This window comes from Leptonychotes weddellii, chromosome 9, assembly GCF_054177405.1.
Source record: "Leptonychotes weddellii isolate Sample4059 chromosome 9, ASM5417740v2, whole genome shotgun sequence".
In the NCBI taxonomy this organism is placed as follows: domain Eukaryota; kingdom Metazoa; phylum Chordata; class Mammalia; order Carnivora; family Phocidae; genus Leptonychotes; species Leptonychotes weddellii.
In genome coordinates this window covers 28,327,449-28,348,625 of record NC_138377.1, presented here as the reverse complement: position 1 = coordinate 28,348,625, position 21,177 = coordinate 28,327,449, and the positions used below count along the sequence as shown (strand labels likewise).

The window sequence follows — 21,177 nt, the reverse complement described above, 5'->3', positions numbered from 1 at the left end:
TCTTTTTTTTTTTTTTTTTAAAGATTTTATTTATTTAACAGAGAGAGACATAGCGAGAGCAGGAACACAAGCAGGGGGAGTGGGAGAGGGAGAAGCAGGCTTCCCGCAGAGCGGGAAGCCCGATGTGGGACTCGATCCCAGGACCCTGGGATCATGACCTGAGCCGAAGGCAGACGCTTAACGACTGAGCCACCCAGGCACCCAACTGCTTGCATCTCTTAATAGCCAGTATTCTCTTAGATCTGCAGTTGGGCTCAACGCATTCAACCCTCAGCACAATCTTCTTTGGAGTTTTAGCCTTTTTCCAGAAAATCCACTTAGTCTGCCCACCATAGCCACTCTTCCTGTCATAACTTTGCTTTCCCTGGGTGTAAAGAGAATCTTTGCCTTTCTTGTACTGTGTCACTTTGTGGGGTTGGTACTTACAGAAACTTTCTTGCAGAAAGTCTGGTGGGTTTTGGGACCATTCACCATGTTTGTGAGAGTACTATCAGCATGGGAAAAAAAAATGAAGCCTACGTTCTTTTTTTTAAAGATTTTTATTTTTTGACAGAGAGAGACAGCGAGAGAGGGAACACAAGCAGGGGAAGTGTGAAAGGGAGAAGCAGGCCCCCCGCTGAGCAGGGAGCCCGATGCAGGGCTCGATCCCAGGACCCTAGCATCATGACCTGAGCCGAAGGCAGATGCTCAACGACTGAGCCACCCAGGCACCCCTGAAGCCTGCATTCTTAATGATAGTCTGCTGCGTGGTGTACATCATAAGGAATTTAAAATCACCATTGTAGTGTTTATCTGCTGAAGAAATATATATATTTTTTAAGTAGTGGAGCCCAACACAGGGCTTAAACTCATGACCCTGAGAGCAAGACCTGAGCCGAGATCAAGAGTCAGGCACTTAACTGACTGAGCCACCCAAGTGCCCCTGAAGAAATCTTACAGTAGATTTTTTTCTTCTTAGGGGTGCCTGGGTGGATCCATCAGTTAATGGTCGGACTCTTGATTTCGGCTCAGGTCATCATCTCAGGGTTGTGGGATCAAGCCTGCATCAGATTCTGTGCCCAGTGGGGAATCTACTTGAGACTCTCTCTCCCTCCCTCTCTGTCCCTTCTCCCCCCACCCGCGCCCCCTGCATATGCCCGTGCGCACTCTCTCTCTCTCTCAAATAAATAAATATATATCTTTGAAAAAAAGAAAAACAGGGCACCGTCCATTAAGTGTCCGACTCTTGGTATTGGCTCAGGTCATGATCTCATGGGTTGAGGCATCAAGCCCGGAGTTGAGCTGGAGTCTGCCTCCACTGGGCTCAGTAGGGAGTCTGCTTAAAGATTCTCTTCTTTTGCCCCTACCCCTGCTCACATGCCTGTGCACATTCTCTCTCTCTCTTTCTCAAATAAATAAATGAATCTTTAAAAAATAAATTTTTAAAAAAATTTTAAAAAGTATACTTTGATCAAAGATTCATTAATTAACATCCCTTTAAAATGTCAGCTTTAGGGGTGCCTGGGTGGCCCAGTCAGTTAAGCATCTGCCTTCAGCCCAGGTCATGATCACAGGGTCCTGGGATGGAGCTCCATGTTGGGCTCCCTGCTCAGCGGGAAGTCCACTTGGCCCTCTGCCCCTCCCCCTGCTCGTGCTCTCTCCCTCTCTCTCTCAAATAAATAAATAAAATCTTAAATAAAATGCCAGCTTTATACATTTGACTGTGATCAGGTTTTTCTCTTTTACATGAGAAACAATACATCATCATTAAGTAGAAGCTATTCTGCCCTTCTTACTGAAAGTACATGTTATGTGTAATGAACTATTTGTCTTTGTCAGAAAAAAAAAAAAACTTAATAGAGAGCTGTAAAAGTTGTAAGGTATGAGTAGAAGTTAAGAAATTAAAAACAATCAACAAAGGCCAAAAATATAAAAATTAAAACTGGAGATCACTTAAAAAAAAAAGCCAGATTACCTGAAAATTTGTTTCTTTTATAGAAGCACATGTTAATCTGAAGGAGGAGCTTCAACAAATGTCTTCAAAGGGTAAATTGATTCTCTTACCTTTAATGTAATGTATGTCTGTGACAAAGGACAGCTACTTACCATACTGATGGAACTTACTAGAAAGATTTCTATGTAAATATCTAGGCAAAGAAGCAAGCCCATATGATTTGCTGAACACTCTCTTAGTGGCATGAGAAATACATGTCTGATGTACAATATCCAGTGATAACACCATTGGTTTTTGTACTTTGCAGCAGGGAGTGTGACGTGGAATATGTCTTGGCTAATGAATTACCAACCAGTGTCCTGAGTAGTCAGATATAATAAGCTGAAAGCTTGTTCATGAAAGAGTAACATATGTATACAGCTTAATATATTTGAATTTTATAGCTGGTTTTTGAGATCCCAGTTTTTGCTAGTTTCAGTTTCATGTCCAGAGTAGAAGGAAAGATGTGTATATTAATATTCAATATCTGGATTCCATTACTAATTTGTGTATGTACTGTTAAGGTGATGATTGCTCACTTTAAAAAGGGTTTACGTTTTTTTGGTTAATGATTGCAAACAAAACCAAAGCTTACCATTGTGTATATTCCAGTAAGTATTTCATGTTTTTACATAAAGTTAAATTCCACTTAATGATAAGCATTCAGATCTTTTATGAGAAGCCTTAGTCAACAGCACACTTATTTCAAGCAATATTTATTAAATGTTGCTGACATATTACTTATTTGCCAAAATTTCACATCAAAATAAGTATTAACCCCTTCAAAATTATAGTTCATAAAATTAAGTACTTATAGAAGTGATTGCTGAAAAAATGTTGGAAATTGTTCTTTAATTTACCTCCAGAATGTGCAGCACATTTAGATGAATATCATCAGTAGCAGCAGGATTTTCCTTGAAAGTAGATTTGGTTTTGGGAAATATAAAATTTGTTTGATGCCAGTCTGCATAATAAGATAGCTCATCAGTTTATTCAATACTATTTTATATCAAAAGCAGGTGATACTATAAAGTAATGACAATTTTATTATGATTCATAAACTTGACTTTTAAGCAGTACCAAAAGAAAAGTTCCAGAATTATTTAAAGAAAGCACTGTTGGCACCTTACTCCTGTCGGAATGGCTAGAATCAAAAAGACAATCAAAAGACAGTGTTGGCAAGGTTGCAGAGAAAGGGAAGCCCTCATGCACTGTTGGTAGGGATGTAAATTGGTGCAGCCACTGTGGAAAACAGTATGGAGGTTCCTCAAAAAATTAAAAACAGAAATACTGTATGATCTGGTAATTCCATTATTGAGTATTGACCTAAAGAAAACAAAAGGCTAATTCAGAAAGATATATGTACCCCTATGTTTATTGCAGCATTATTTACAATAGCCAAGATATGGAAGCTACCCAAGGGTCTATCGAAAGATGAATGGATAAAGAAGATGTTGTGTGTGCGTGTGTGTATATATATACGCTCAGCCATAGAAAAGAATGAGATCTTACCATTTGCAACAACATGGCTGGATCTGAAGGGTATTATACTAAGTGAAATACATCAGACAGAGAAAGACAAATACAATGTGATTTCACTTATATGTAGAATCTAAAAACAAACAAAAAAACCAGACTCTTGAGGCGCCTGGGTGGCTCAGTCAGTTAAGCGTTGGACTCTTGGTTTTGGCTCAGGTCGTGATCTCAGGGTCATGAGATGGAGCCCCTTGTCGGCTCCGTGCTCAGCGTGGAGTCTGCTTGAGATTCTCTCCTTCCCTCTGCCCCTTCCCCTGCTCTCTCTCTCTCTCTCTAAGATAAAGAAATAAATCTTAAGGGAAAAAACAAAACAAAAAAACCAGACTCTTAAATGCAGAGAACAAACTGGTGGTTGCCAGAGGGAAGGTGCCTGGGGTGATGAGTGAAATAGGTGAAGGGGGTTTAGAGGTACAAGCTTCCAGTTATAAAATAAGTAAGTCACAGAGATGAAAAGTGTGGCATAGGGAGTTTAGTGAATAATATTTTAATAATGTATGAGGACAGATGATAACTATACTTACTGCGGTCAGCACTAAGTAATATAAAAAATTGTTGGATCAATATGTTATACATCTGAAACTAATATAACATTGTATGTTAATTATATTCAGTCTTTTTTTTTTTTTTAAAGATTTTATTTATTTATTTGACAGAGAGAGACACAGCGAGAGAGGGAACACAAGCAGGGGGAGTGGGAGAGGGAGAAGCAGGCTCCCCGCAGAGCAGGGAGCCCGACGCGGGACTCGATCCCAGGACCCTGGGATCATGACCTGAGCTGAAGGCAGTCGCTTAACCAACTGAGCCACCCAGGCGCCCTATATTCAGTCTTTTTTAAAAAAGCTTTGTTGGGATAAGATATGGAAGGATCTTATACTCATCTACATTTTAAAATTCTGATATCTGAGCCACCTGGGTGGCTCAATCGATTAAGAGTCTGCCTTCAGCTCAGGTCATGATCCCAGAGTCCTGGGATCAAACCCGGCATTGGGCTCCCTGCTCAGCAGAGAGAGAGAGCCTGCTTCTCCCACTCCCTCTGCTGCTCCTTCTGCTTGTGTGCGCACTCTCTATATATATCTGTCAAATAAATAAAATCTTTAAAAAAAAAAAATTCTGATATAGTTATACCTCATAAAGTAAAATGATGTTGACCATCCTTTGAAAGTTGTAATTAGGCTTAACGTTTAGTTTCAGTGCTATGGACATCCCAAAAGTAATTGCCTTTAAAAATTATTATGGCACTGTTCATAAATAATAGCATGACTAACACCCTTTAATAACGTGTTAACCCATGCTCTTACCTAAAGTCTTAGCGTAACCTGTCACCTAATTTAGTATATATATGTTACCTATTGAATTTATAAAAAAGCATGTATATAATTATCTTAAAAGAAGACTAAAAGATTATAATTTATTCCCGTTAAAAAAAATCTTTTTGTTAGGGTGCCTGGGTGGCTCAGTTGGTTAGGTGTCTGACTCTTGATTTTGGCTCAGGTCGTGATCTCAGGGTCCTGAGATCGAGCCCCACGTTGCGCTCTGCACTTGGTATGGAGCCTGCTTAAGAGTCTCTCTCCCTCTCTCTCCGCACCCCCCCCACTCGCGCGCACACACACTCTCTCAAAAAAACCCACTTTTTGTCTAGAAAATAATTGCCATAACTTTTGAAATGAAATGCTGCATTAAAAAATTATAGAAGTGAAGGACATTTTTTGCCTTCAACATTTATTTGTTGAGTATTTGCTAGATTTCTGGCCTTCTATTGATTTTTAGCAGTTCAGAGATCTAAGATATAGCCCCAGCCTTCAAGAATTCACAGCCAGTGGAAAATGAATAACAACCAGGGATGGCAGGGGTTGGTTTATGTTTTCTGTAAAGGGCCAGATAGCAAATATTTTAGGCTTTGTGGGCCATATGGTTTCTTTTGCAATTATTCAACCCTGGTGTCATAGCATGAAAGCAGCCATAGATAATCTGTGAACAAATGAGCGTGGCTATGTTCCAATGCAATTTTTATTTACAAAAATAGGCACCAGCCCTGTACTGTAATTTGCTGATGTCTGAATTATGGTATAGTGAGGTATAAGACCTATGGTAGAAAGACACCCAGTGTGGTGTGTTTGATAGGAGAAGAGGACACAGAAATCTCAAGGAAGAGGGGACTTCCAAGCTGAGTCTCAAGAGACAAGGTGTTATCCAGGAGAAGCAGCATGGAGGGCCCATGGATTCATTAATTCATGCAAAGTATCAGCAGAGGGAGAGATGAGAGCCCAGGTAAGTGTTAAGTGGGTACCTTATGAAAATGTAATCATTCAGATCCTTGCCAATAGCATCTTTCTAAGTAGTATTGGAAATTGTAGCTACCAGAATTCTGTGATTTACTTCACATGGGTAGCTTCTTTTCTTTCTTTTTTTTTTTTTTAAGATTTTATTTTTAAGTAACCTCTACACCCAACGTGGGGCTTGAACCTACAACCCTGAGATCAAGAGTTGCACAGTCCACTGACTGAGCCAGCCAGACGCCCCACATGGGCAGCTTCTTAACATCTATAAATATGAAGAATTAAATCATGGTTATATATATTAAAATGGAAGCAGACCCAAAATTGCCTTGTCTTTAGAGAAAATAAGATGTTTTGGTTCATTTATTTCACATTTTTGAGACCATGCTAAACTAGTCCCCCAACTCACCAAGAAGACCTACTTAAAAAAATGATGGGTGCAACCATCTCAGTATTGGATACCAGAGTACTACATTTTGAATTTATTAATTTTTATCAAAATATTGCATACAATGGTATACACATAGGAAAATACACATATTGGCAGGGTACAGCTCAATGATTTTCACAAACTAAATACAGTCATGTTACCACGAGGCTACATTTTAATTGTCCAACATTACTAATTCAAGATTCTTGGACTGCTTTTCAAACTTAATTATTTTTCTTTTTTTTTTTTAAAGATTTTATTCATTTGACAGAGAGACACAGCAAGAGAGGGAACACAAGCAGGGGGAGCGGGAGAGGGAAAAGCAGGCTTCCCGTGGAGCAGGGAGCCTGATGCAAGGCTCGATCCCAGGACCCTGGGATCATGACCTGAGCCGAAGGCAGATGCTTAACGACTGAGCCACCCAGGCACCCCAGACTTAATTATTTTTCATCTCTGAGCTTTCAGTCAGTTCTTTGGCTTAACACCCTTACTGCTAACAATTTATTTTGTGTAAGGAACCGAGTGGGCACCTACAACCTGCGAACTTTTTTCTCCTAGGCTTGTTTAGCGTTCAGCTCTCTTTCGTTGACGACTGCAGCCCAGGCTTCTAATTTCCAGAAAATGCCCCTTATTCCAAAATCATCCATTTCTCCTCTGAGTCTCTCCACCTCCAGTAATGCTTTCAAACTGAAGGTAGCAACTCAGTGGGTCTTCAAATAAATTTAGTGAGTTGGACTTGTGACCAATATTTAAAAAGAGCCTGGTGGAGGGACAAAAAAAGAGGGAAAGAGAAAGAAATGGAAGAGTGCGTTATAAGCATTATAAGCTTCACTGTTTTGTGAAACGTTGTATTTAGTTTTTCATTTATATAAAATTTATTTTTTACTATAGATCATGGTCTTAAAAGTTTAAAAAACATTATAATCTCGTTTCAGTAATTTAAAAATACTACTTAACATTAACGTCAGACTAACTGTGATAATCATAGACCTTGTTTAAATCAATAAAATGGAAATGTATTGGCTGAAGGAAGTCTTTTCTATCTCTTGGAGGAACACTCCATCTCATTTTAAGATTCCAGTGTGACTCAGAGATGTTACAGGAAAAGAGTTACAGGCAGATATCCCTCATGAATGTACACACAACAGTCCTTTACCAAATGTAGCAAACTGAATCCAGCAGTATAGAAAAAGGATAACATGTCTTGACCAATTGAAGGTTATGCCAGGAATGCAAAGTAGGGGTTGGAGTAATATTAAAAAACCAGTTTAATTCATTATATTAATCGAATAAAGTAGAAAAACTTTGATCATCCTTAACAGGTACAGAAAAGCATTTGGGAAAAATTAAACTCTCCTTCATTAAAAAAAATTACAGCAAACTAGGAAAGAACTTCCTTACTGAGAAAGGGCATATTCAAAAACCCTATGGCTAGGCGCCTGGGTGGCTCAGTTGGTTAAGCGACTGCCTTCGGCTCAGGTCATGATCCTGGAGTTCCGGGATCGAGTCCCACATCGGGCTCCCTGCTCAGCAGGGAGTCTGCTTCTCCCTCTGACCCTCCTCCCTCTCATGCTCTCTGTCTCTCATTCTCTGCCTCGCAAATAAATAAAATCTTAAAAAAAAACAAAAAACCCTATGGCTAAGACACCTATAACATTCAGAACAAAGCAAGGCCATCTCCTCTCAACCACTGGTATTTAACATTGTATTTGGGGTCCTAGCCAGCTTCTAGCCTGCAGGAAGGCCAGAAAAAGAAACAAAAGGCATAAAGATCGGAAAGAAGCAAAACTGTTTGCAGATAATGTGATCGAGTATGTCAAATGGCTAAAATTTTAAAGCCTCATATTATCAAATGTTGATAATGGTATAGAGCAACTAGTACTCTGATACACTGCTGTTGGGTGTGTAAGATGGTACAATCACTGTGGAAAATAGTTTTTTTATAGCTAAACCTTACACAGAAAGATTTGTACCTGAATGCTCGTAGCAGCTTTATATATAATAGACCAAAATTGGAAATAACCCCAATGTCCGTCAGTGGGTGAATGGGTAAACAAATTGTGATATGTCTATGCAATAGAACATTATTCAGCAAAAAAGAGGAACAAACAACTGATAAATGCAAAGCAAAGATAAATCTCAAAACATTGCTATAAGCAAAAGAATCCTTACACAAAAGTGTTATGTATTATATGATTCCGTTTATATAAAATCCTAGAACAGGGAAAAAAAAAAAATCTTTCCGGGGACAAGAAGCACATCAGCCCCTGCTTAGGACCAGGAGTGATGTATTGACTTCAGAGGAGCATAAGAGAACTTTTCTGGGATTTTAAAATGTTCTGTATCTTGTCCTTGGTGGTGGTTACTAGAATTTTTGCACTGTGAAAACTCATTGTGTCTTATTGTATGTAAATTATACCTCAATAAAGTAGAGTTTTTTTTTTAAGAGATTTAGACATTTAATTTAAAAACAAGTAGACGAAATCACTGTTAGAAAAAAAGAACTCTACAGATTAAAAAATTCCTTTGGGATGATGAACAAATTCTGGAGATAGATGAAGGTGATGGTTGCAGAACAGTGTGAATGCACTTAATGCTATAGAACTCTACACTTAAAAATGGTTAATATGGTAAGTAAATTTTATGTATATTTTATCACATTTGAAAAAAAAGGTTAAGAAAAAGAAAATGGCTATGAAAACAAACCAAAAAAATCTTTCAGGAGTTAGAAGAATATATAGGGGTTTTTTTGTTTGTTTTTTGTTTTTTTAATTTTCACATGGCATGTGATTTGTGCCCCTCAAAAATATCTTTTAAAGGATTAAGGCAGGGTCTAAGATATTACAAGCTTGTATAATTTCTTTGATCAAAGGTAAAAATGCTTAATCTGATTATAAATGAGAAGTGTCTAATATGTTGGCCTCTCTTCATTAAACACAGCAAAGATCAGGATTCTGGCCTTGAAGCATTTATGCTTTGAGTGTCATATAAACTAGAAGTATTACTTGGCCAAGTGTTACTTCCTGTAATTCAGAATATCCCAGCAATTGTATTTTTAGAACTGAATTTAGATGGAAAGCTGTTTCTCTTAAACTGCTCTGCCCTTTTAGTTTCTAGTTAGTGATTGCCTCCTGATATATTTTTTTAAGATTTTATTTATTCATTTGAGAGAGAGAGCACGAGCAGGGGGAAGAGGCAGAGGGAGAGGGAGAAGCTAGATTCCCCACTGAGCTGGGAGCTGGACTCAGGATCCATCCCAGGACCCTGAGATCATGACCTAAGCTGAAGGCAGATGCTTAACTATCTGAGCCACCCAGGTGCCCCCCTCCTGATATTTTTTAAGCTAAAAGGTTTGTACTCAGTTTGCTCTTTATTTGCAATTTCTAAATCAACCTAGGTCTAAAACTAGATGAATTTGGTTAAAATTATTTTCATTACTTACTGTTCTTCATTTGCCTCTCTTCATCAGAGTAGAACTTACTGTAGTTTCTTGATGATATTGGCACGAATTTCTCAGCCAGAAAGGAGGATCTGAGGATGATACTGCTTGGGAATATGACCGCTTTCTTGCTTGGTGATTTGCTTCCACTTCCAGGTTTTGAGAATAATAGGCAGTTAAAAGATCTGCATGCCAGGTGCCTGGGTGGCACTGTCAATTAAGAGTCTGCCTTCAGCTCAGGTCATGATCCCAGGGTCCTGGGATGGAGCCCCACATCAGGCTCCCTGCCCAGCGGGGAGACTGCTTCCCCCTTCTCTCCTCCCTCTGCCTGCTGCTCCCCCTGCTTGTGCTCTCTCTCTCTGTGTCAAATAAGTAAAATCTTAAAAAAAAAAAAATCTGCATGCCAAAAGGAGTTTATGATTGGCTGGATTGTAATATAGGAAGTAGATGTCTTTGCAGAGCTTGAAATACAGAAGAATGGGAGCATCTATGTGAAAATGTTTCAAGGAGGAAAACATTTTCTCTTTACGGTTCGTTCTGCTCTAGGTAAACACCACCAAGTGAGTGAAGCACAGAATGTGATTGCATCAGACAAAGCAGCAGAAATACCAGTTGCCCATGAACATGAGCACAACCATGACCACACACAGCTGCATGCCTATATTGGTGTTTCCCTCGTGCTGGGCTTCGTTTTCATGTTGCTGGTAGACCAGATTGGCAGCTCCCATGTGCATTCTACTGATGGTAAGTGGCTCCAAGGCTTTCTGGGCAGTGCAATAAATTTACAGTTTAGAAAGTCACAGATGATTGAATAATTCAGCATATATCAATAGCCTTCTTTAGTGCCAAAAACTCTTGTCTTTCTTGGGTTCTAGTGAACATTTTATTCAGTTGGGGGAGCTGGTGAGTTGTGACATGTGGCACAAGAGAGTGCTTATTGGGTTATTACCATGCTTACCTTAAAGCTGTCTCATTTGGTTGAGAGTCTGGGGCAGAAATTCTTAACCTTTTTTGTGCCGTGGAGCCCTTAGGCATTCTGAAGCCTGTGGACCTTTTATTGGAATCATGTTTTTAAATATGTAAACCGTAACGCATAGGATTACAGAGAATACCCAATTATATTGAAATATAGTTCTAAAACATTAAAAACAAATTTATCATATAGTAATATATGTCTTCTTTATTGATGCATTAATTAACCAGATAATATATTTAAATAATATGCAAGGTGGAGTTAAATTTTATTTTTTAGGACAGCAGCATGACAGCTTTTGTTGCTTAGCTTGGCTAAAAACATTAAATTGTGAGACAAGCTTCAACAAGGCAGCAGAGTGTCAAGTTGAACATCCAGTTGATTTGGTTATTTGTTTTGATGGTTACTAGTATAGAAATTCCTGCTTCACAAAGATATTTTCTTACAGATACACTTAAACACATTCATAGCTTGCTTTCCAAGGAAAAATACACTTCTTCAACTACAACTACAGTTCTCCAAGACTTAAAATTTAACTCTAGGCATAGTAACTTTTTAAAAAATTTTTTAAAAATTGGTTATTTATTTTTTTAAAGTAAACTCTACCCCCAACATGGGGCTCGAACCCATGACCCCAAGATCAAGAATCACAGACATCTGTGATGTCTACTAAGCCAAGCCAGGCACCCCCAGATATAGTAACTTTTTTTTTTTTATGTTATGTTAATCACCATACATTACATCATTAGTTTTTGATGTAGTGTTCCATGATTCATTGTTTGCGTATAACACCCAGTGCTCCATGCAGAACGTGCCCTCTTTAATACCCATCACCAGGCTAACCCATCCTCCCACCCGCCTCCCCTCTAGAACTCTCAGTTTGTTTTTCAGAGTCCATAGTAGATATAGTAACTTTTTTGTCTTAAGATCAACGAATTCATTAGGAAACAGGACAGGTGAACATAGGGGATGGGAAGAAAAAAATAAGATAAAAACAGAGAGGGAGGCAAACCATAAGAAACTCTGTAACTATACGAAACAAACTGAGGTTTGCTGGAGGGAAGGTGGTGGGGGGGTGGGGTAACTGGGTGATGGGCATTAAGGAAGGCACGCGATGTAATGAGCACTGGGTGTTATATACAACTGATGAATCACTAAATTCTACCCCTGAAACTAGTAATACACTATATGTTAACTAAATTGAATTTAAATAAAATTTTTTTTAAAAAAAGATCAATGAATTCATCTTTGGCTGAGTCAACATCTTGATATGGTTTATATTAAATAAAAAAAGATTCTGATCCATGATACAACTTTAATGCCACCATGATAGAATAAATTTGGAAGAGTTACATCAAACTCCTAGGGTTTGGTGATAGAGGGGTTTATAGATACCCGTTTTCAAGTACACTGACAGAGAACTTTGCAGATAGGAGCTGCTGGAGAGCAGCATAGATGTCTTGGTCCCCAGTGAGAGATCCCATGACTTTTGCTGTTAGTGGCTGAATGACTGTAGGTGCAGAGTTGCGGGGTAGTTGCCCAACTTCATCACATGAGCATCTACAGACAAGAAGACTGTAATCCTGCAGTGTGGTGGCAGTTTATACACCCTTAATTTAAAGTAGTGATGAGTGAAAGCAGTGATATGAAGATGTCTACAACTGTAAAATAACCTGAAATTATCTGATTACTCCTGGCAATAAAGTATAGGTCGTGCCAATATTTGTAGTTTATGGTCTGTATTCATAATCAAAGGAAATGATGGATTTCATTTAGAGGTTAGTAAAAATTAAAATGTGCTTTTTTCCAAGTTAGGGTCACAGGCGCCCCCTGCATTCCACCTGTGTTCTTCTACATGGATCCCAGGTTAAGAATGCCTGGCCTACAAAAAAAATCTGTGGAAAAGCAGGCAAAAGACATGAACGCATAGTTCATAAAAAGATAATTAAAATGGTCCTTAAACATATGAAAAGATGTTCAGTTTCACTTAGGAATGCAAATCAAAAGTCTGCCGAGATGCCATTTCTCACCTGTCAGGCAAAAATTCAAAAGCTGGACAATATACTTTGTTACCAAAGCTACAGTGAAACACACCTTCATCTATTGCTGTGGGAATACAAAATTGTATGGCCCCTGCAGAGGGGAATTTGGCCATATCAAACAAGACTACATTTATATTTATCCTTCAACCCCAAAGTCACACTTCTGGGAGTTTATTCCGATAGTGCAGCTCCAATATGAAAATACACATGCACAAGATTATTCAGTGCAGCATTATTTATCATTGTAAAACCACTTTTAAATGTCCAGTCATGGAAATTGGTTGAATGAAGTGTGATGTGTGCATATTAATGGAGTTCTAGGTAGCTGTGAAAAAGAATGAGGAATCAGATCTCTGTGAATTGATAGGGAGAGATTTCTAGGAGCTATTTTTAAGTGGGGGGGGAGGCAGAAAAGCCGAAATGTAAATTAATATCTATCATAGACTACATTTTGTGTAAGGAACTGGGGGAATAAAACACATATGTGTGCTTATTTTTACAAAAAGGAAACATGAAACCTCACGTAGGCAACAGAATTACCCATAAGAGGTAGGGGCAGGGTAGGATGGGGTAGAAGAGTTTCAGGAGGGCATGGCACTTCCCTGGGCATGCCACTTCCCTGGGCATGCCTCTTTGATATAGTTTTGACTTTTGGAAGCATGCTGCTATTTCCCATATTCAAAAAATGAAATCAACAAGGATAGGGGAAGTTAACTGCGGCAGATGAACTGTAATTCAAATGAATAACACAATCACACTGAAGGGGATTTAAAAACTCAAGTGACATATGAATGTAGTATTTGACTATATATTTTTAGTTTTGGATGGAGCTGGGGGAGAAGCATAAACAATCACCAAACTCTTTTTAGTAGGCTTTGCTTTTTGTGATGGCACAGATGAAAACAATTCTGAAACTGTTTTAGGTGTATTGTGCAAGTGTTAACTGTCATTTGAGTAAGTGTGTTGCTGTTGGTGGAAGCAGAGTTCTCACTGTGGAAGAGGGGACGTACAAATATGGAATGGGGGAAGGCAAGAAAGAACCCCTATAGGGATGGACTGGAATTGGAGCTATTGGACTCATGATTTCTAAAATGTATATGTGTATATATGTGTATATGTGTACATATATACGTGTGTGTTTATGTATACATGTATGTATGTCCTAGCTCTGTCTGCAGAGAGGGCCTAGAAGTAAAGACACCCACTAGCAATGAGCATACCAGGGCTCTTCAGAGAAATGGCTGATTCCAGGACAGGGGCAGGGTAAGTACAAAATGAGCTTGGAACATCTAGTGCTCAAAAAAAAAAAAAAAGTAGGAAGGAAGGAAGAAAATGGAAACTTGTCACAGAGTATAGAACCAGCTTGAAGGGGTTCCCGCTGGCCAGATCTAAGACAGCTTGAGCACCAAAATAATTATGAACAGTAATGAAGCAAAAACCATTGAGAAAATGGGAAGCGCTGAGCACATCCATGTGAGAGAGGAGGAAGAGGAAGAGGAGGGAGAACACTTGCTTCCGGTGGTTTGCTAAATGTCGACTTGTAAGGGTGGAAAGAGTGCAGGCAGGAGAAAATCTTTTTGCAAGCTTCATGGTAAAAATTGGTGCAGGCAGAATCAATGAATGTTAAATCTAGGGGGTAAATTTTTATTTGTTTATTAGTTGCAAGGAAGAAAGAGTAATGAAATGAAGAAATCCGTAGTACTTTGACCAGATGATCAAGCTTAGTGTCATCGGCGTCTGTTTTCAGTGTGGGCAAATAAGTGCCTATCAGACCAGCCTCCTCACATATAACTATGAACTCTGGGCAAATTTTTAAAAACCACTACCTAAAGACACAAGAGATGGACCTAAAGCAGGAAAATTCTGGAGGAATAGGGTAAGTTTCTGTGTTTACTGCTCTTAAAAAGCAGTCAGTGCCCAGTTGGGATAGCTAAAACTGTTAGAAAACACGGTCTGTCTGGCCTAAGGAACTAGAGCTCACGGTAACTACAGACACTGGAAAGTGAGGGGAGAGTCTTAGAAAGGAGAAAGACAGAGAAACACAGCCCCAGATTTTATGTATAAACTCGACCCAAGTCTGGCTGAGCCCTGAACCATTCTTTTGTGGGCAGACTCAGCTAAAGATGAAAGAACTGAACTGGGATTTTGGGCAGCTGCCCAAAAAAGACTTGGCAGTTTAAGCCAAACCAAGTGACTTCAGGCAAAACACAAAATGGACACCCTTTGGAGGCATATAATAGAATCCAGAGTATCCACAAGATAACATTCACAATGTCCAGGATATAATCCAAAATTCACTCTACTAGCAAGCAGCAGATAGACGTACATTCTGTGCCTCTCGACATGACATCCTGAGAAGCAGCACCTGTGTAGTATTCCATTTGAGGATGCATAATCTAAGGCCACATCAGACAAACCCAAAAGGAAGGGATCATTTTTTTTTTTTTAAGATTTTATTTATTTGACAGCACAAGCAGGGGGAGCAGGAGAGGGAGAAGCAGGCTCCTCATTGAGCAGGGAGCCCGACATGGGGCTCCATCCCAGGACCCTGGGATCATGACCTGAGCCACCCAGGCACACCGGAAGGGATCATTCTATTAAAACACAAGAAAGGCTCAGGAAGGGGCATGTATTCTTCAAATCAGTGTCGCAAAAGTCAAAGGCAGAGAAAATGCTCCAGATTAAAAGGGACTAAAGAGATACAACTAAGTGCATATTTGATCCCAGACTGGACCCTTCCTGGGAGGGAAAAATGCTCTGAAAGACTTTCCTGCAGTTAACAAAATTAGAACATGCAAGAGAAATTAGAAAAAAAGTATCAATATTAAATTTACTGAAGTTGATCAGTGTAAGAAAATATCCTTTCTCTTAGGAAATACCCTTTGAAATATCTGGGGAAAAAGAGTTATGATGTATGCAACTTACTTTGAAATGGTACAGGAAAAAAAATATGTGTGTGTCTGTGTGTGTGTGTGGTGTGGATACAGAAAGAACACGAGCACAAATAATGAAGCAAATGGGGCAAAATGTTAGGCAGTAGGTCATTCTGAGAAACGAGTAGTGTTTTTTGAACATTCTTAAAACTTTTCTGAAGATTTGAAAGATTATTTCAAATTATTATTTCAAAGATTATTTGAAAGATTTGAAATTATTTCCAAATAAAAGGGTTTTTTTTTCAAAATTCATTGAACTTAATTAGCCTTTTTAGTCCAAAGATACTTTTTGCTTTGTTAATCTCCTTGCATATACTATTTCTTTTCAGTATTTTTCCATACACTTTTTCTTTTTTAATGGTCTTACATGTATTGGGAAATTGATTTAGGAGTAAATAGTTTTATTTGTGTGCTTTTACCAAATAGCAAATGAGAAGCACCCTCTGGTGGGATGGTGTCTGATTCCAACTGCATTACATAGTTGCTCACAGTGGCCTTTATGACATTTTTGTGATTCTTATCAGTTTCAATTTTAAATACATTTAAAGGCCCATTAGTGCCCTATAATCCTATACAAAGAATTAAAAATAGCATGTGTTCCTTTATTCTTCCTCCTGTTTCATCTCTGAAGTCATTGTTTTTGCTCACTTTTAATCTGGCTTTACCTATTATCTACAGGGTTTTATATATTATTAAGTAGCAGTAAAAATTGATTTATTAAATTTATGCTGAAGTACAGTCTTTTCCTATAGATTTATAAAAACTGTGTTTTAATTTTAAAGCCTCTAATTTTTATTTAAGTTGCTATTTATAACTAGACCACAAGACTCTATAAAGAAAAGTCAAAACAAGGTTGTCACACAGTATAATATGATATTCTTCACAGTTGGGGGCGACATTGAAACATTGAAACATTTGTTTTCTCTGACCAGTTAGGGACTTTAGCTTCCCTTCCTTATAGTGTTTTAATTAGAAGATAATTTAATTTATTTTTACTAAAAAGATAACATGTTACTTTACTTGTATATGTTTTTTCCACTATAAATCATTGCTTCTGTGCACTGGTTTCCCCCAGAAGATTAAATCCCTTGGAATCTATTTGGCTAATGTCCATCTGTCATTTCATCTGGCATTTTGATGTCCCCATCTTTTAATTTTTATGTTGTTTGGACATTATTTACTTGCTTGTATATTTTCTATTATAGCAGAAACATTCATGTAATACAGAGAAGTATTTTTTTCCCCTCTCCAATAAGGATTGTTTAAACAGCTATTGGGTTTCTAGTGCTGTGCTACATTCTGTAAGACATGAAAAAGAAATGGAAAGAAGTGGAAAATTCACTTTTGTGTAGTTTACAGTCAGTCTGGGGATATAAGACCTATTTGAGTGAAAACAGTTGTATATATCTCAGGTGTGATCTAGGACAAGCTTTGAAGTAGCATGTGGAGTCTGTGCACATAGAGCTCTTGGTTTCTAGGCAAGGGGAACCTTTTGAGCTGGAATTAATCTTTGATTCTTTCTTGAGGGAAGTGGTCCTAGAATTAGACTTTGAACAGTGGCTAGGTTTCAGATTGATGAGCTAAGAAGTTAAAGTTCATGCCGAGAATTAAGGCTGAGGGATTTGGGGAAGGGACAATGAGAAGGTTTTGTTAGAAGATGTTAAAGAAACTGGTTTAACTGGATTGAATAGTGAGAAATAAGAGGATAAAGAGCTTAAGATTGATAAATTGATAAAGAGCTTAAGAACCCACTTAATAGAGCAGTTTGGACTGAATCTGAAGAGCAGCAGATAACTGGCGTTTTGGAAGAGTGGGGTGATTCAGAGATGAATCCGACAAGGATGTGTAAGATGAGTTAGATTAGGGAGAAGTAAGAGCAGGGGGAAACCAGCTGGGAGCCTGTTGCTCATTCAGGTTCAGGTGGATGCAAATTTAGGTTAGGATGGTGGCAATAAAATAGAGAAGGGCAAACATGACAGACATTTTGGTGCTCAAATAAAGATAAAGTTGCAGGAGGCTGGGGAAGAGGGGCAGGTAGGCAGTGATGACGAGATTGGTCTGCAGAGAAGTGCTGAGAGGCCACAGAGCACTTTCCAGTGAGAGCTCCAGGGTTAAGAGGTGTGAGGCAGTTGAAGCAGTGGGGGGTTACATATTGTCTGTTTAGGGAAGGCTGGAGCAAATGAAGAGTTCCTTCCTGCCCCCTCTTTCAAGACAGGGGAAACTTCTAAGTGTTTAAAGCCAAAGAGAAAAGACAGTCATGGGGAAAATATAATCTACTTTAAGAGCTTTCAAGGAATTCTTCCACCTCCAGGTCAGTGTTCTAGCAGTTTCTGTTTCACATTGCTTCGTGGCTGACTTGCTTATTTTTACTTCAGATCCAGAAACAGCAAGGCCCAGCAATTCCAAAATCACCACCACACTGGGTCTGGTCGTCCATGCTGCAGGTAGGGTTGGATGGCAGTGAGACCCCTTTGTCTTCTGTCCCAGCGTGGGAGGCTTAGTGTGTACATCCCAGGGACCATCCCCATGAACTGCGGAGAGGGTTGCTTCATGAAGTCCTCCAACACAAGCACAAGCCCGGGCGTAGTCAAGTGTCAGGGATTTGCAAGCTAAGAACAATTTTTTATTTTTTTAGTGGAGGAAAATATTTTGTGGCACATGAAAGTTACATGCAATTCAAATTCCAGCGCCTGTAAATAAAGTTTTTTGGAACACAGCCATGCCTACTTGTTTACATATCATCTGTGGCTGCCTTTGCAAAGCCTGAAATATTTCGTGTCTGGCCCTTTAAGAAAAAATGTGCTGACCTCTGCCCTAAAGCCTCATCTGGAAAAGAGCCTTGACATTGTCCTGAAGAGCCCTGTTGCTCAGTATAAACCCAAAGTGCCCGTTGAGGCAGAGGCGGGCTGTAGAATGCCGAAGGCGCAGCATCGCTGACTGGGCATGCCTTAGAGTCCTAACCGAAGACCAGTCCCAGCAGTACGAGTCTGGAACTGACAAAGGCATGTGGGAGACGGCACACTGTCACTTGGACCTTTCGGTAGAACATGTTTATCTGACAAAAGTTCATCCATTCAGCCAATATTTACTTCTTGTGTGTAAGTCATCTATGTAAAGTTAGAGTGTCTTTATTTTGTGTTTTATCATCTACAAGACACAGAGATGCTTACTTTGCAATCTTTGCAATTTCTGTTATAACAGCTGACATATTGAATATTTGGGGCCAGGTGCTAAGCTGTTTACGTATGTTATCTCATTTAACCCTCATGAAAATCCTAAGAATACATATTTCCTTGACCCCATTTTAGAGATGAGAAGGCTAAGGTTCAGAAAAGTTACGGAACCTTCCCAGAGTCAGATGTAGCTCTCCCTGCCTCTAAAGCCCACACACGAAACTACTACACTATTGTTGTTGTTGTTATAGTATTTTATATTTTATTTTCTCCAAATTTAGCGGATGGTGTGGCCTTAGGAGCAGCAGCCTCTACTTCACAGACTAGCGTCCAGTTAATTGTGTTTGTGGCAATAATGCTACATAAGGTAAGCAGAATTTTAGTGGAAGATTTGATATTGAATATGTTCATAATTAAAATTTCTCTTTGGTCATCGGTGTTTTTTTGGAATGGGAAGATTTTTTTAGTTTTTATAATTGACATTCATTTGAGATAGTTGACCAGCTCTGTTCATAGCTAGGATTTTTTGCTACTATTTTTTTAAACTTTCACTTGAAGGGACTTTTTTAATGGTCATACACACAAACTCTTAAATTCTCTACAGATTTCTATATTTTAAAGTAATTTTTGTTCATAAATGTTTTTGTTTTTCTTATACTCTTTTCTTGATTGTCTTTTCCTACTATCTAAGAAACACACACACACACACACACACAAGTAGGATATTTTCTTAGCTTAGAACATTAATTCCTAAAAGGCAGAACTCAGTTTTGGTACCATGCCTGATTTTTTTTTTTTTTTTTGTGAGAATTCAGTCAAATGACATGTGCTTCATAATATAGAAGCAATCCATACTTTAATTAGGAATACTTTTTCTTTTCCAGGCACCAGCTGCTTTTGGGCTGGTTTCCTTCCTAATGCATGCTGGCCTAGAACGGAATCGAATCAGAAAACACTTACTGGTCTTTGCACTGGCAGCCCCAGTTATGTCCATGGTGACATACTTAGGACTAAGTAAGGTAAGTCTGATCATTCCTAGCTTATCTAGACAAGTATCTAATTCTTTTGTGATTTACCAGAACCTGTGGTCTTTTATGTTGATTTTTGCAGTTAAGTTACTCCCTCAAACAAAGATGAAATTACAAGTAAAAGCCAGTACAGTGTAAACATCTTAATTCCAAGGCATTCTCTTCATAAATTTAGAGCATTTTCCTATTCATTCAATTTCAAAATTTCTTCCCCATCAGTTCTGAAAACATTTGCACAGATATATGATCTTTAAAATAGCATAACTCAAGCCTAACCAAACACACTAATTTTGTTTGACAGATATATAATAAGTCACAACAGTACATATTTAATGTTTAAGCAGGCGCATGAAGAGTGAGGGACAAGCAAACAGCAGTTTTGAGGAGAATAGGGGATGAGCAGAGATGTCTGTATTCTCATATCACCAAATACTAAATACCCAGTTCTTTATCATTGCACTGAACATAATGTCAGACCTGAAGTAACATGTGTCCCTTGTCAGTTCCGAGCCTGGGCATTCTTCCCTGTTGTTCCAGGTGGACCTTTCCCTGCCTTCTAGTTCTGTCCCCTGGGGCTGTAGGTCTTAACAACCCTCCCGGTGGTACTTCAGTGTCAACTGACTGGCCACCGGAGAAAAACCTTAGAACCAAACTGACTCGGGGCTAGTTCATGGGAACTGCTTTCCCCCATACTCTCCCTGAGGGTCATTGATTCTTCTGAGTGTCATTCCATTCATAGTTGATACAGTAAAACTTGTATTAAAAGGAACATATGAGAAATGAGGTGGTTAAAACACGATTAAGTTCCTGTTAATCAGGTTTGTTGATCTGGATTGCTAACAAATGAGGTATTATAAAAACCCTCTTTGATCATTCGAAGACTCTTTTCTTCTTCCAGTCAACAAGCAATATATAGTTCCTTTTTAAGTATTAACCCTATTTATCACTTCATTGATCAGTGCAAGTCTTTAGAACTTCTGACAGGAAGGTATAATTCTGGAGGCATGGAGTTACATGTTGCATTATGGTGTGTTCTCTTCTTAAAAATTTAATTAATTGTCATAGTCCATAGGTCCACTTTTTTTTTTAATTTAAAGATTTTATTTATTTATTTGACAGAGAGACAGGAGAGAGGGAATACAGCAGGGGGAGTGGGAGAGGGAGAAGCAGGCTTCCCGCTGAGCATGGAGCCCAATGTGGGGCTCGATCCCCCAATGCGGGGCTCGATCCCGCTGAGCATGGAGCCCAATGCGGGGCTCGAATGCCTTGGAGTCCCATAGTTTAGAGGCTCTGCCACTTTCCCGCTGAGCATGGAGCCCAATGCGGGGATCATGACCTGAGCTGAAGGCAGCCGCTTAACCGACTGAGCCACCCA

General features: G+C 39.0%; 1 protein-coding gene across 2 annotated transcripts in view; it reads left to right on the top strand.

Annotated features, from left to right (window-relative positions):
* SLC39A9 (solute carrier family 39 member 9) overlaps nt 1-21,177 on the top strand; it is a 53,842-nt gene that overhangs the window by 28,161 nt on the left and 4,504 nt on the right. The window contains exons 3-7 of one of the 2 annotated variants that reach the window (XM_081830350.1): nt 1,978-2,025; nt 10,200-10,397; nt 17,977-18,045; nt 19,056-19,141; nt 19,659-19,793. In XM_081830350.1, the coding sequence (XP_081686476.1) occupies nt 1,978-2,025; nt 10,200-10,397; nt 17,977-18,045; nt 19,056-19,141; nt 19,659-19,793 (536 nt within the window). The remainder of the gene's footprint in view (nt 1-1,977; nt 2,026-10,199; nt 10,398-17,976; nt 18,046-19,055; nt 19,142-19,658; nt 19,794-21,177) is intronic. The other variant, XM_081830351.1, reaches the window with a different exon arrangement.